The sequence below is a fragment of the Apiospora hydei genome (assembly GCF_038363865.1).
Source record: "Apiospora hydei strain CBS 114990 chromosome Unknown utg000002l_segment0_segment0, whole genome shotgun sequence".
Classification (NCBI taxonomy): domain Eukaryota; kingdom Fungi; phylum Ascomycota; class Sordariomycetes; order Amphisphaeriales; family Apiosporaceae; genus Apiospora; species Apiospora hydei.
Window position 1 is genome coordinate 5177883 of NW_027117361.1, and position 15363 is coordinate 5193245.

The 15363-nt window shown below is 51.0% G+C and overlaps 7 protein-coding genes across 7 annotated transcripts; 4 read left to right on the top strand and 3 right to left on the bottom strand.

Annotated features, from left to right (window-relative positions):
• Positions 1-185: 185 nt before the first annotated feature.
• Positions 186-999, top strand: PG997_001642 (uncharacterized protein; the record flags this gene model as incomplete). Its single annotated transcript, XM_066805957.1, has 2 exons — positions 186-261; positions 329-999. The coding sequence occupies 2 exons, from the start codon at positions 186-188 to the stop codon at positions 997-999; spliced, it is 747 nt and encodes a 248-aa protein (XP_066675730.1).
• Positions 1000-1433: 434 nt separating this feature from the next.
• On the bottom strand, positions 1434-2178 carry PG997_001643 (uncharacterized protein; the record flags this gene model as incomplete). The annotated part of the gene is made up of 3 exons (XM_066805958.1): positions 1434-1535; positions 1748-2071; positions 2131-2178. 3 exons carry the CDS (start codon positions 2176-2178, stop codon positions 1434-1436), a joined length of 474 nt encoding a protein of 157 aa, XP_066675731.1.
• A 2494-nt stretch (positions 2179-4672) lies between these two features.
• On the bottom strand, positions 4673-6064 carry PG997_001644 (uncharacterized protein; the record flags this gene model as incomplete). Its single annotated transcript, XM_066805959.1, has 1 exon — positions 4673-6064. The coding sequence occupies one exon, from the start codon at positions 6062-6064 to the stop codon at positions 4673-4675; it is 1392 nt and encodes a 463-aa protein (XP_066675732.1).
• A 674-nt stretch (positions 6065-6738) lies between these two features.
• Positions 6739-7740, bottom strand: PG997_001645 (uncharacterized protein; the record flags this gene model as incomplete). Its single annotated transcript, XM_066805960.1, has 1 exon — positions 6739-7740. The coding sequence occupies one exon, from the start codon at positions 7738-7740 to the stop codon at positions 6739-6741; it is 1002 nt and encodes a 333-aa protein (XP_066675733.1).
• Positions 7741-9017: 1277 nt separating this feature from the next.
• Positions 9018-9242, top strand: PG997_001646 (uncharacterized protein; the record flags this gene model as incomplete). Its single annotated transcript, XM_066805961.1, has 1 exon — positions 9018-9242. One exon carries the CDS (start codon positions 9018-9020, stop codon positions 9240-9242), a length of 225 nt encoding a protein of 74 aa, XP_066675734.1.
• A 785-nt stretch (positions 9243-10027) lies between these two features.
• PG997_001647 (uncharacterized protein) lies at positions 10028-12466 on the top strand (the record flags this gene model as incomplete). Its single annotated transcript, XM_066805962.1, has 1 exon — positions 10028-12466. The coding sequence occupies one exon, from the start codon at positions 10028-10030 to the stop codon at positions 12464-12466; it is 2439 nt and encodes an 812-aa protein (XP_066675735.1).
• A 1064-nt stretch (positions 12467-13530) lies between these two features.
• Positions 13531-14844, top strand: PG997_001648 (uncharacterized protein; the record flags this gene model as incomplete). The annotated part of the gene is made up of 3 exons (XM_066805963.1): positions 13531-13616; positions 13649-14327; positions 14437-14844. The coding sequence occupies 3 exons, from the start codon at positions 13531-13533 to the stop codon at positions 14842-14844; spliced, it is 1173 nt and encodes a 390-aa protein (XP_066675736.1).
• Positions 14845-15363: the final 519 nt, after the last annotated feature.

The following is a 15363-nucleotide window of genomic DNA, read 5'->3' on the forward strand; positions in this document are numbered from 1 at the left end:
ACGGACCAATCAGAAACCTCCCCGAACCATATGGACGTGGGGAACCTGCTCGGAGTAATTACTAGGACATCTAGGCACCTATGCTGACGCCGCTACATAAGCCAAATAAGCCCCAACTCGGCATCACACATCATATAAAACATCCAAGCTAGCACTGCCACACCGCCTCATTGACGTTTCGCACGATGCCTCGCCTCTCCGATATCAGCTATTCGCGCGAAGCCACCATCGCCGCCGTTCGCGACTACTACCAGTTCCTCAGCAAGCTCTACCTGCCCCCATCAAGCATCATCGAGCCCCCGAGGGCGGCTGGCCCCAGATCACCAAGGAGAACTGGGATACCTCGGCAAGACCGACGAGGTCATCGAGCTGCTGCGCCACCTGCCCTACATCCGCAACGACGGGGACGTCGAGACGCCCCAGGCCGCGCCGGGCACCCATTTCGTCGACTGGGCACGCCTGGCGACCAGGAACTGGGACCGCGAGAGCATGCTCCTGGCCACGGACGGGGGAGAGTGGGAGCACGTGCCGCCGCACGTCGTGGGCCTGGCGCTCGAGGCCCGGTGGTCTTTCAGCTTCAACCTGGACACGGAGCTCGGCGTCATCTACTGGATCAAGTGTCCGCATGCCATCGAATGCGATACACGGGTGGAGCCGGTCCTGGATGATGCCATGGACTACACGCCCGAGGAAGAGCTCGGGAGGCGGCGCGACGGGCCGGCCTGGGCGGTGCCCGATTTCTTCGAGCTGCTCAAGGGAGAGTTTCGGCAGCTCAACTTCGTGCCGGTCGGCCCGAGGAGGGTTGATGATGATTACTCCAACCACTCGGGCGAAACTGGTGACGGTTCGACCGATGTCATGCGTAAGCTGTACCGGGATCATGGATGGCCGGATCTCGACAGGTACAGGAAAGGGGAGTGTTTGGAAGCTTTGCGGAACACTCTCCGGGAGAAGTATCCGGATCTTTTGGAGGATGATGTCGATTATGACGATGAGTGACATAATGACTAAAATCTTCGCTACTATATCTATATCGTGACGTCTAGGAATGAATTCAAGCACTTCGAGCTCAAGCGCACACATATTGCAATCTAAACACAGCAATTTATTGACTCCCAGTACTAAACAAAGTATATTGTCTCTGTACTAAATCCACCAAGGCACAAATGACCATACCGTGCAGTAAGGCCGAGGATGCTCCCGCAAGGCGATATCCCATAATGAAAGATAATAGATGACCCCTTTATTGAAGAGGGGACCCAACGTAGAAAAGAATGCAGACGAAAGATAAACACACTTCGCCATCCACCTCAGCCCAAGCGCGTCAGAGTCCCCGAAGTATTTCCAACCGGAAATATCTTTTACAAGCTCCAACAGATGCCTCTAGCACTTTGACTCCATGACGATGGTGCTCCAATTTTCTTCCTCGATGTTCAGGCCTGAGACCTTGCCCTGACGGAGGCGCACCCTTGGAGGATTTTCATCGCGCTGAAGGCGATCTTGTCGAAACTTTCAAGTTCCTTGGAGACGTCGTCCTGTTTTTGTCGAAGAATCATTGCAATTAGCAACCCTACTCGCCAAAGTCCCTGACTATGTGTATTTGTGCCCCATTTATATCTTGTTGGGTTGGATCGCCCCTCTCCCTCTCTTTCTCTCTGTATGTGTGTGTGTTTGCGTATATACGAAGGATTGGGGCAGAGCTTACATGGTTGCACCAAAAGATCCCAGAGTTGTACGATCAACTGACCTGACCGCAGGCGCGCGGCCCCGGCCCGTTGGCGGGCCTGCCGGCGACCTCGTGAAGATACATGATGCCCTTTCTGATGTGGCGCCTGCTGGCGCGGGAGAATGCTCCGCAAACCACCTGGTTACGCTTCTCCGGCTGCAGTCCACGGGCCTCGGCGGCGGGAGCGGGAGCAGCAAGCTGGAAGTCGGGGTTGATCCGGAGGATCTGGGCGTAGACCTCCTCGATGGTGCCGTTCAGCGCCTCGGTCCGCCCGGGAGCCATTTCCACCTCCCACTCCAGCGGCACGATGCGGTACCCGGGGATGGGGGCTTCGAGCGTTGCGGCCTGAAGGGGCGTTCCTGTTAGCAGTCTGGGGTTGGAAAAACTCCTTCGGAAAGACTTACCAAGGCCGCAAGAGGGGCGGCGAGGACGAGGATGGACGAGAAGTGCATCTTGAGTATGTTTTCAGAGAAACTGGTGCTGCTGCTTGACTGTTGTGATGTTTGAGTGAAGTTTTGATTGAAGTCTGAAGAACGAGAATCTCGAAGGCTTATATATACCATCGCTTCGAAGTGGGTTTACCTGCTGAAAAGGTCTCGTGACTCGAGGAAAGCCCGCAGTCTTCTTATCCACTGTCCATTTAAACTTACTTCAGAGTATCCCAATCCCATGGTAAAGTTCCCTCGAACCACAGCTGGAGGTGTCGCCGGCTTGACGGCAAATGAGAAGGATTGATGAAGATAGCCATCATGAGATGCATGTTCATCCCTGGTTATCCTCATTGCTATCTTGATCTGGACAAGCACTGATTCTTTCTACGCCTATATCTTCTTCAACACTAAGATTTTTTATTCTTTATTCTTTTGCGTTTTGACTTATACCGGCGCAGGCCAGCAGAAGCAACTGACTCAAAACCGAGCAAACTCAACACACATCGTCTTCAACATGTCACCAATTGTAGCATTATACGCTTATACGGCTATATCGCGGTCTCCCCTGGTACGAGCCTAGGGACTAGTCCGCATTCATATTATCATCAAGTTCTGGTATGCCCAATTGGTCAACCAGTCCCACGTTACGGCTTGCTCTCCCACCCCGTGTCGAAAGATATACTCGAACGACCAGGCTGCACTCACGTCAGTCTCATCAAAGTTTGCATCCGGCAGTGGGGTACGACCAAACTATTTAGATCAATCCCCGGCGTGCAAAGCGGAAATGGCAAAGCTCCATCTTCTTCCAATCTTTCTGGATTCCAACAAACGTCGAACCAAGGTTGATGCAGCCATTTCACTTTTAACATGAATATGAGGATTGGCTACATAAATCGTCAGGCTCGAGAGAATTTTAGATGGCAGTTCCAGTTTAATAAGAACTAGCACAACAGTTGTGATGTGGAACGTGATTCAATACAACATTCAATGAAGAGGCCATGTGCAGCGCGTTGTGATCCATGAGGGTAGTCCCCATAGAAAGGAATATACCACCGCCCATTCTGGCAATGTTGCCATTCCGGGTCGAAATCCATAAGACTGTCGTCAATGTTGTAGAAAAGCTAAGCATAACATAAAGGATTGCCAAAAAAAATCATGACGACGCGAGCAGGATTTGAACCTGCGCTCCCGAAGGAAATAGATACCTAGAATCGGAGATCCAGTTCTAGTCTATCGCATTAGACCACTCTGCCATCGCGCCTTGCTTCAGATGATGTTTTACCTCTTACAAAAGCATACAACGTGGAGGGTGACGAGCTCGGCCATGTCGGTCAGCTAGTTCACTAGCTGGGTGATCCCGCAATATGAGTGGGTGGTGCTATGTATACTATGCCAATATGCAGATGAGTATGCTACTGTACTTATACAGAGGTGACAGAGACTCTGAGGGAATCCAGAGTAGGCAGGTGCTCACTCAGTTGAAAGTTTGACTTGCGTTATGCTCTGATAGACATTGTCCCCGCCCGGCTTTGGCGGTGTGTCAGCCCACTTGATAAGGGTGCATAAGTCGGACTCCAACCATCGTATCATTACGTCAACGGAGCGGTAGCTAAGTGGTATAGCGTGGGATTGCAGTCAAGATTCGCAATTATCCTAAGGTCGCGTGTTCGATCCACGCTCGCTCCTGATTGTGACGATTCACTTTTTGCTGCTGGTGGCCTTATTTTTTCCATTCAAGCCCCTTTAGCCTCCTCCTTTTTACCAATGATCCATTTTTGCTACACCCGCACGAATAGGCGATTGTGATCCTAAAGAGAACCCTTTTCGAAGCTTGGGAAGATATCCCAGTTCATGAGGAGTACTAGCCTATCTAAGTCGCTATAAAACTGACTGCACTTTGTCGACTTTAACGTTTTGTAGAACATAACTTCAACTTCGTGAGACCTCCTCTCTACGCCACTATCAAAGAAATACAGGCGAACGAGACAAGTAAATATGTAAAAGATAGTACGCGAACCATTCCGGCAGAATATTGGCTCATATTCCACGTTTCCACCCCACAACCTAGAATAATGAAACAAGGAGAGCGATATGTCCATTCAAGTCGTGTCCACTCCGAAGAGACACTTGGTACAACCGATTTGTGACCAACAAGAAACATCCATCCAAGGGCTGTTTTATTCTCAAACATACGGGGCACCAAATTGAATATCCCAATGTCATGGAAGGAAGGCTTCGAGGGCTTTCTGGCAATCGACAAACGACTATGCTCAAGCTGGGTCCTTGGGTAAATCCCTGATGCGTTCGTCGTCACTGGAATCGATGCCAACACTATCCGAAAACGTCACTCGCTGGCCCCTTGGTCTTTCCGGCGCTGGGTCCTTGAATGGACTGGTCATATTCTCGTCTGGTGCCTTTTCGTAGATTTGCCGATGTTCTGGACGTGTTACGTCTGCGGCATGCGTATCCGTTCTGCGCACTGCGCTGCTTTCTGAACCGTCGGAGTCATCGGTGATTATTGTTTCCTTGGCGAAGCTGTCGATCCTTTTGGCCTGTCTCTGGTTCTGAGGTCGTCCCATCTAGTAGAAGGCTCGTAGTTGATACGACTCAGGCTTTTTGGTTGGTCCACGTCGAACCAAGACTTCCGTTTCTCTTCTAGACTGGGATCCAGCGTGGAGGTCGGGATTGCGCGCTTCCTGCTACGGGGCACATCACGCAAGGCCGAATGTTTCTCTCGAATGTCATCGTAGGGGTCCTTGTTGCCTCGCCACCACTCGGTTTCCTCGTCGTGCAGACGGCCGGGGAAGAACTCCTCCATGAGCGGCACACCACGACCGTATGTGATATCGAAATCCATGATGCCGTCCATGACCTTGTGGGTCATGATAGTGTCACAGTGATAAAGAGGTAGGTTCCGTTCGGCAGACGGCAGCTCCACAGCGGCCAGCCAAGCGTTTTGGAACATACCTATAGCACCTATACCTAGAAGACACCATGTATAATCGGTTGACGCAGCCACGTTCACCAGAAGAAGAAGCCAAAGGACCGACAGCACCCAGCAGGTGATTTGCGTCAGACGGAACCCGAGGGGGAACCCGTGGAAGGTCTTTGCTTTCCGCCCCCGAGTGCCTAGACGGTTGGAGTCTGCCATCTTCTCCAGGTCTAGAGGCTGCGATAGACGCTGAAACTTTTCCCAGGGGCGATTGATCCGGGGTGACTGAGAAGCCGACATCTCTTCCAGGTTCAAGCAGAGTCCCCTCCCGAGAACCACCACAATGTCCGTCGACCCGTTCCCCGACGTGAGAGCATAGCAGTCCTTCGATTTCTGCCCGTTAGGCAGCTTCTCTGCTCTCCATTGCGGAAGCAATCCCGCGATTTGAATGAGCAGGGTGCCGATAATGGTGATGAACATGACACCCCATTGCCGATCTAGCGCGATGGGGATGGTTGCGACGCCCAGTTGGAGGAGTGTCATAATGGCTCCGATAATGTGCATGAAACTCCAAGAAAACTGCGTTGGGTTGTTCTCGTTTTCGATCGCCTCGAAGACGGATATGCGAATACCCGTGTTATCGTTCAAGGGCCGCATGCGCGAAACTTGTGACTCGATGTCGCGAAGCAGTCGGCCCACGACCCAGTTCTTGTTTTCTCGGGCATACCCAGACTCGAGGTTGAACACCTTAACGGGGTAGTCCGGGCTCGGGAGTAAACGGCCGTCTCCAATTATGTTGACCAACGTGGTAAAAGCGTAGGCAACACAGCCAAAGGAGAAACAAACTGGCGTATAGGGCTGACCCGTCCCCTGGGCGAAGGCATTTTGGACGACATCTCCGCCAATGGCCATCAGTATAGTCGAGACATCGGACGGATTAATCCACTGATCCCGCAATTGTTCGATTGTACCCATGACGCCACAGTATATGAAGGGTGCCCTATCTGTATGATGGTGACTAGCCGGGCTTCGTTGGTCGGCGTCTTTGGAGATGCGTGTGGTCAATACATGAGATTGGGTTTGATTATTTATATATAGCGGTATTGTGGCAGCGATTCAACGTGTTCTTGAAGTGTACAATCGTCAGGGCTATTCAAATGACTGCGGGCTGTGAGGTATGAGTAATGCAAGGTGACTTTGCTGACCCCGCCCCCTTTGGAAAAAATGGAATACCCAATTGTGGCTGTGGCTGGCATATTTGAGAAACTCAGCCTTCTTTGCCATCGGATCATCGGACCTGTCCGATAGATTACACCACGTCACATCATTGCAGCACGACCAACGAATTGACGCCACCTATGAGAAGGCCACCCTACACGAGCTGATGGATGCATCGTGGGGGCGCGTCACGAAGCCTGAACATGACAGCATTTTCAATAAGATTTCCACCGCATCTACCTTCCCGTAGTGGTTGGAATTCTGCCTATGATAACCAATACTCGTTCAACTACATATATAAATGTATGGCGCGCTATTTGGCTTATGGATTTATCCACGCCACTTCATTTAATATCTAACAATGTTTCCTTCGGGCAGCTTTAGGCACCAGCCGACGAGTACTTTTCTTGTTGGGCTTACTTTGTGCCTAACTAGAGATCTGATAGAACTTGCTTCGCCAAATTGGATATGATAGCTAGGGTAGAAACATGTTCTGATGCTGATCGAGTCCATTGCTGTAGAGACAGTATTACGCAGGCTTCTTGAGGGGGTTGATCGAGCTCAAAATATCTCCCCAAGTTCTTGGTGACGTGCTGCTCATGGGATCTCTTGACCCATTTTGAAAAGAGGGATGGATCCTCTCGAGGGCGGCGTTGCGGCCGCTGACCCTGCGATACTCCAGACTTCACCATCTGGTGAGTTCGACATCCTTTTGCTTTGCCGTCGGCGTCCCCCCTTCTCCTTTCCTTGTTAGAAATTTCCTTGAGTCGTGTCAGGTTGGACGAATAATCATCCACACACCAGAGCTGGTCATCTCTCGTTCTCTCACCAATGACTTGGTCCTTGGGTTCCCTCCAAGAAGTACGCCCAATACGAGATATGCGTATGCGGCTAAGAACTCGCGAGTATAGGATGGTTTCAGGTCGCACCTGCTTCTCATGCCGTCTCCAAGGGCTGTCGTAGATCTCCACGAGCAGTCCAATCTCCGCGAGACGCTCCTTTGGCTGTGGACGAGAAATAATCACCGCCAACATGTAGTTGAACTTTTTATTGGCACGGTTCGTCAATATGTCGTTAATTGTCGGTAGTCTGTTCTCCTGGAACAGTATTTCGACACGGTACCAGTCATTCAGCTCCCGGTCTACCGGGAAATCAAACCCTTTGCTCTGCGCATAGCTCATGACTGTTTTCGGCTCTTCGCAATGGAGCATGATGCCGGGATATCGAACAAGAAGGCCCTCGGGCACCAGTTCCGTCCCATGTTCCATACGGCTCAGTGGGTAAGGGTAGTCTTCGCTGTAACCGCTGGCCCAGGTGGCGGGAGCCCACCCGAAGCCTGGTAGCTTCAGTCTCTCTCCACGGAGGAATAGAATACCGGCAGGAATCGAACCCGGAAAATGCCTCGAGAGAAGTTGCAGGAAATCTTTCATCATTCGATTCTGCTGGTCTATCGCTCCCTGAGCTGTAAGCTCGACACCCTGTCAATGCCCCCCTTAGATCAAACGATTATACAGCCCCTGAACCACATTAATCGTATATAAAGGGGGTTAAATCTTCTTTAATCTAAAAGTTAAATATACTAATTTAAACCTTTTTTTTAACACTATTATGCTTAATAAAAAAGAGCGTATCTAGTAGGCGATCTAGGATGTTTTAGATAAATACTCCCTTAATTAAGTTTATAAGAGGAATAACGTCGCGAAGCGCATTTTCCCGCCGCCGGATTTAAAGGGGTCGAAACCGGCAAGAGTTTAATAAAGACCGGCAGTTGTTTACGCGTGCTAAGGAGCGTTTTTTAGCTTATTAGGCCTTTTTTTAAGCTAGTTTAAGGTACGTATTAACGCACCGGCTATTCTATATATACGCCTAATGTTTCTTGATCGTGAAGGGTAATTTTTATACCCTCGGATTAAAGTGGCTATTCCGATTTCTACGTCGTTATAAAGCAATGAAGTCCGTACGGTTTTAAGCGATAAACTTTCGGCGTTTCGTATGTATATTAAACGGGGCCGTATAATTATTTTTTAACCGGCTTATTAGCCTATAAATCGTAAGGATCCTATTATATTTACGATTTAACGCCGATAAGGTAGGAACTTTTATAACGATCGAGAGGGGCTTTTTCGTTATTAGACCGGCTAAAATTAAAAGTTTAATAACGAATAACTTAGTTAATTACGAATGGGCCACCGTTTTAAAGACTATTAACGCCGTCGGCGATGCTCTCCCTATAATAATAATTCTTAAGGGCTAATCGGTCTAGTAATAATAGTTCCCTGTCGATAATAATAAAGTCAACGCCCTTTATAAAGACTAGGCGTTTAAAGCCTCCTTTAAGGGCTAAACTTTTAACCTTATCGCCGTTAAGTGGCTTAAGAAAATCTTTATCCCTTAAACTTAGCCGGTTAACCCTTTACAATAGAGACTCCTTATTTTAAATAGCTATAGTAATTATATTACCGAGGAATTTATATTAGCGGCCTTAAAGGCTAAGGTTTAGCTTTTTTACCTACCCCCCTATAGTAGCCACATTCTCCAGCCCTTAGATATGGGCTGTTTCGCCCATTTAAAGAGGAGGTTCCGGCGAGAGCTAGAGTTGGCGTGTGCCCTCTCTAATAATAGCTACGTCCGGAAAGGGGACTTCCTGTAAGCCTGGGCTAGGGCCCGGAAGATCGGCTTATCACTTATATATATCGCTAAGGGCTGGTTTATGACCGGGCTTTGGCCCGTTAATATCCAGAAGCCGATAAATAACCGGCTCCGGAGGTCCGCCACGCTCCGAGCCGTCGACGAGGCCTTAGCGGCCGAGGAGGCGAGCCGGCCGCCGGAACCGGAGCTCGGAAGGATCGAGACACCTAAGACCGGCCGGCAGTTAAAGGATCTCGGAGTTACCTACCTCGGGAAGGATGTCGTCGGCGGTGATTTAATACGCTAGTTCCTATGGGCGAAGTTCGGGAAGAGTATCGACGATTTAACTTCTCGAATCGGCCGGCTGGAGTATAAAAAAGCCGGTCTAGAGGCCGATTTGGAGAAGACGAGGGCTCAAAAAAGAAAGAAGGTCGATAAGGACCCTAATGAAGGCTTCGTATCGTTGGCAGATATCAGGCAGGTCTAAGCCGATGTAAAGGAGGGCCGGCCAAGGAAGAGGCCGAAAAAGAAGGCTGCAGAAGGGCCAGCAATTAATCAAAATCGAGCCGATCGTGAAAGAGATTCAATTCGCGTTCGCACGCGTTAAATTGTGTATTTAAATGAAGTATGTGTTGATTAATTGATTAATTTATTGCTGCATTGGCTCATTTGCCCATCAAATTTAGGGGGGGCATTGACAGGGTGTCGAGCTTAATTAAGCTAATGCGGGATCTCCCTGAAAGAGACGCCTCCCAGCTGAGAAAACGTCTCGCTGATTATGAGTACTTTCAGGCTCACTCTAATCCCGAGACATCACGGCCAGCTGAGACGACCAAGGCTGGTGTCCCGAATATGGTGGTCTCGCGGTCAGCCGAAGCAACCGGATCGAGTGGCACGAAGCTCAACAATCCCTTGCTACCCCAAAGAGCGCTCTCTCCAGGGGTACGTAAGATACTCAATTCTAATGAAGATGCTTCTCGGGAGCCCCAGGAGTTTGAGAAAGCGTTGATCAAGCGCAGCAAAAGCGCAGAGATATATCTTCGGAACTGCAGCTTCCATAACGTCACAGCCTTGTACGAGTCATGCCTCACGATGGTACACGACTTCCCTGGCCAATACAGCAACATTGTACTGCGCAGCCGAATGCAACTGGCTGTTATCAAAACAATCCGTGGCCAGTATAAGAACGCCATTGCCGATTTTGTTATTCTCAATGAAGAATGTCAAAGTACGATTGACAGCAAGGATTCCCCGATCTCTGCCGAGATCTCCTACAATTACGCCGTCGTGCTCACGAGGGTCGGCAACTTTAACGACGCTATCACTAAACTTAGGGGCATAGACGCCAGTTCACAAATTGGGGAGGCCAGCTATCTCCAGGTGAACTGCAGTCGACTTCTAGGTCTGGCCAATGCTTATCTCGGTCACTTTTCGCAGGCATCCCGCTATATAGACAGAGCCAAGGCGAAGATGGAAAAGGTCAAAGAAGACTGTAACCAAAGCAGACCTGCGTCTCCAGAGACGGTACCATGCGCTACATCGATCAGAGAAGGTGGAACAAAGGCACCGCGTATGTCTCATCTCGAGGCGGCCGTGCGATTGAGCCAAGCTCAGATCTTGTTGATGCAGGGAAAGGCACAAGATGGCATGTCCATCGTGGGGCCACTTTTGGTAGACACGGAAAAGAGCTTCGGCACCTCGCACCTTTTGACCCTGGAAACGCGCTTCATTTTGTGTCGTCTCCTCACCGAAACGGGTCAGCTTGGGCAAGCCAAAGTCAAGTGCGTGGAAACCATAGACTTGATGGCCGAGTACCTGGATCAAGACCATCCTTTGATCCTGAAGGCCACCTCTGCACTGGTGGGCCTACATCGACTTGACTCTTGCCCTTCTGAAGCTTTCACAGTCTCCGAGAACTTGGCATATAAGGCAAGAGAGTTGCTGGGCACCGATAACCGGCAGACGCTTCGGTACGAGTTCCAAGTCGCCGCTCTAAATCTCTGGATGGGGAATCACGTCGATGGCCTCAAACAGCTCGAGGACGCGGCTTTGACATCGAGCGATCGATGGGGCGATGATAGCCCCTGGACTCTCTCTTGCGTCATCGAGAAATCCATTGCCCTGTCTCTATCTGGGCGAAGTGGAGAATGCAAGAAGAACCTGGAGGATGTGCTTCGCATCCAGTGTCGATTGTTTGAGCTTGCCATCGATGACTACGACGGCGACGACCTTATCAGCAGGCTGCTTGAGTGTCTTGCTCCCAAACCCAATCAGTCCAAGGACTTTGTCGAGGTTCACCCTAGCCTTCTCTACGCTTTGGGTGCCTGGGCAAAGAACGAACTCACCCGGTCTGATGCACAACGCGATCGTGTGATTCAGGCGCAAAGGGCAATACTCCAACATAGAAAGAGATCTCCTTCTTTCGGACCCAGCCATTATGCTACACTACAAGCCGGTCTAGACCTGGCCAACACCCTCCGAGTTGATCCAGACTTGAAGAATTCTCACGAGGCCGAATCACATTATAGCGAGGTGATCAGCTCCGGTATCGCGCTCCAGGGTGATCTTATTGTATTACTTGCCGAGCAGGGCAAGTACCTCAGCAAGATAATGCACCCTGGTAAGGACCTCGAGGAAGACAAGGACCTCGAGGAAGAGAAGACTTCCGAGGAAGAAACAGAACGCTTCCTCGATATCCCCAAGCTCATCAGCCACCGTCTTGGTAGTCGACACCCCGATACTCTGCAGGCAATGTTGACTGCCCTTGCGCCCACCTTTTGCCTCGACGAAGGCCGTGCAGTCGAGATGTCAGTCAAGCTGCACCAACGCTTACATGACCCCAGAGTGCGGCCCCAGCGACCGGTCGAGTGCATCAAAATTGAGGAAAAGTTGGGGTTGATCCACTACCGGCTAAAGAATCGAGCCGAGGCGGCGAAGATATTTGCCGCCCTGGCTGAGTCATTGCGAAATGGCGAGGGAGCACTACTGTCCAGTTTTGATGAAGGCCAAGAGATCAAGATCAGGCTGGATCAAGAGACCTCCAGGATCGTGGGGGAAGTACTAAATCAGCAGTGGCAGGAGGCCGAGCAGTCTAGGAAGAACCACCGCTTCTCTGATGCAGTGGAGAGTCTCCGTCTCTTTTCTGACCTCTTCAAGTCGGTGCATGGGGAATATGAGGAGGTGAGCGAGAAAGTCTCGGTTACTTTGGCAGTGGCCCTGTGGGAGGCAGGCCAACATATAACCAGCGAGTTTGTACCGGGCTTCACCAAACAGACTGCGAGCAGGCAACAGAAAGAAGCCGTGGACATATTGAAAAGTGTGATCTCTAGGATGGGACACGAGGATGGAGTACGGGACCAGTTGAAAGAGGAGCTAGATGGGTGGAAGGAAGCACTGGCGACCTCTTCTACCCACGAGCCTCCGTCACCAAGTCACTCAAGCATTGTTGAGAGTGTAAGACACAGGATCTCGGTGGATGAATGCAGGGATATAAACAAGGAAAATGAGTATGAGCCAAACTCGGTCTGGTGATCAGCTTATATAGCTATTTTCAGTAGACTATTATGCTTGTAGAATCTCATTCCTAAACCCTTGACCAGCCATCAGTCTTTCGTTTCCGTTGGGCCAACGTGGTGTGACTCAGGAAAGGGGGGGCGTGAAGTGGAGAGTTGTGAAGCCTTCAGAACACGCATCGCCACATCGAGATCCCGAATAGTTCAGATCGCCTTGATGCTGGACATAAGGAGGGGTTACAGCACCTAGAGAGAAAACTAATGAGAAAATGTAGATTAGGTGAAATATAATCGTATTATATAATGCAAACGTCTCAAAACAATGCAGGCAGTAACCTTCGGATTGGACATCGCTGTCACGGGTGATAAACGTAGTGCTGTCCGGAAGCCACTCGATTAGGTGGGGTGGAAGCGACAATGCCCCTTGCTTGGCTTTCCCTGGCCGCCAAGTGCACCATCGGTGCCCGACTTCCCGAAATCAAGAAGTTTGCTATTTCATGCATAGGCTGGGATCCGTGGCTCATCGACTAGTTGTTGCCTGATAAGAGTCAACCAAGACAGTCTTCATATGCAGTTGGTACACCCATCTCATTGTTTGGCTGTGGCAGTACCCGGCAAGGTAAGACAGGTTGACCAGGAAAAAAGCCCGAGTCTGATTTTACTGAGGGAATCTTGCATGGTCGGTACGGAAGTCCTCAAGAAACAAGAAAGCAAGTGCGGGGTACTGCGCCCACGGCAGACTTGGGCACCGCCCATGGACATGCATGGGTACATATGATTCGTGTATTAGTTTTGGTTCGCCAGGCGGTGGCTTTGCAAGGCAGAACATACTTTCTAGGCTAATGGCAGCTGCAGGTGGTTTTACAGCCCACTCGCCTGCAGTGGCTATGGGAAAAGTTGTGAAGTTTGATTATATATGACAAGAGGGCAGGCACCGAACAGTTAGTCACGATAGGCTCTGCATTTCTGGAGTTTATATTCTCTAAAACCATGGCGCCTCTCTCCGTAGTCTCGATCCTTGCCCGACAAGAGCTTGGCATATCCTCTCAAATTCGGTCGCAATGGGCAGACCCGTCCGACATCATGTCTCTGCTCCTGCTTGCCGGCGCCGACGTTGCCAAGGGAGCGCTCGCGCAACAAACGGGCGGTGATAGCTGGCTCCCCCGCCCGTCGTCTTTTCCTTCGGATGGGTCGCTTACAGCTTCTCCGGCATCCTTGCGGCCGTCGGCGACAAGACCTTCCTGCCGGCCCCGGAGCTGCCGGCGGTGGTGATGAGCACGGAATGGAGTTATCACCGAACGAACAACTCATGGGTCATAAACCGGCTCCTCCGCGACTACGAAGAGTACTGGATGCCGAGGCAGGTGAAAGAAAGGCTCACGCAGATGTTGGCGAAAGCGGGTGACCGGGGCCGATGCCGCGCTGGCCTATGCGTCTCCGTGTTCGAGGCTAGCTCGGAAAAGATAGCAGGTGTCCCCGATAGAGACCTTCTTTGGTACTCCGGCTATGCGGTCGCGGTCTTGCAGCTGGCCATCGCGTCGATACCATGGGCGCTCTACGGAGTGTGGCAAGAGTTCGCCGTCACGGCCCTCGGTACCGCGCTGGCCTTTCTGACCGCGAGCCTCCAGCACTGGACCCAAGAGCGGTGGGCCTGCAACAAGAACTCGAACAAGACATTCGTCCTAACTCGGGGCAACGGGGCTCAACACGCCATCGTCATTATCGGAGCCGGGCGGGGTCTCGACCTCGAAGACCTGGCCACCTCGTCGGAGGGACTGCCGGGGAAGCAGAGCACGCCCATCATATACTCTGGCCTGGCAGTCCTGTGGTGCGTCCTGCTCATCACTTTGGCATTCCAGAGCGCGATGCAACATGGGGATGTGGATTGAATGACTTGGTTTCTCGGTAACCGTTACGACTCTCGCATTGGAATTCTCGGGAAAACTGATATGTAATTGGTGTTGGTGGCATACTATGTTGCATATAGAGTGCCAAAGAATCATTGTCGCAACGGTGTGCGGCATCGAGAACCTGACATGGTTTCTCCTAGCGGTCGGCACTATCGGCATGATCCATACCATCATCATCGCCGGGGCGCCGCGTAAGCCGGGGCTGTTCGGCATTCATCTCACGTACCGAGACGTGTTCGCCCAGCCCAAAGTGATGAAGACTCTGCAGGAACTGGAGAAGTCGTACCCGGGATGCGGCCGCTCGATGATCAAGACGTTTTTCCCGGGGGATCTATGGGAAGATGAGCAGACGTGGTGGCAGGCCGCTAGGGAGCGGGAGCGGGCGGCGAAGAAGGGGGCACCGCATTCTATGCTACCAGAAATTCCCACGACCAAGATTGAAGAATCCTCGGGGCCCTCGGGGATGTCATCGTCAACGACGTTATGAAAAGCAATGGGGGTCATCGGATCCGCGACGACTCTCACTGGATAGTCTTTTAGGCCATGGAGAACCGACAAGAGATATGGTAATTCTCCCAGGCTATTTTACTGCCTTTTACAAGCCAACTAACTACTATATTCCAGCTGACATGATGCATCGGGACTAGAAGAGACGGATTTATCCAGGCGAGGGACTTTAAATCCTCAAAGATCCCAACACGATCCACATAGGAAGACTCAAGAATCATTATATAATCGGAGAAGCCCTGTTGCGGACAGGGTACTACCACCCTTCGCCAGCCTATTTGGGCGGGGCAAACCTGACAAAATAGACGCAACGAGTCTAGCCCTTCACCTGAAAGGAGAATCCCGATCTTGCCCAACAGAGACTAGAATCTGCAAGAGATGCCAACGGAGCCCAATTTGCAGACAGGGTACCTAGGCAGAGCCTTTGCCGTAAACACGTTCTTGGCAGCATGGGTGCTGTACTGAGCCGTGGCCGCGAAGGCTCAACTATGTGAGACAC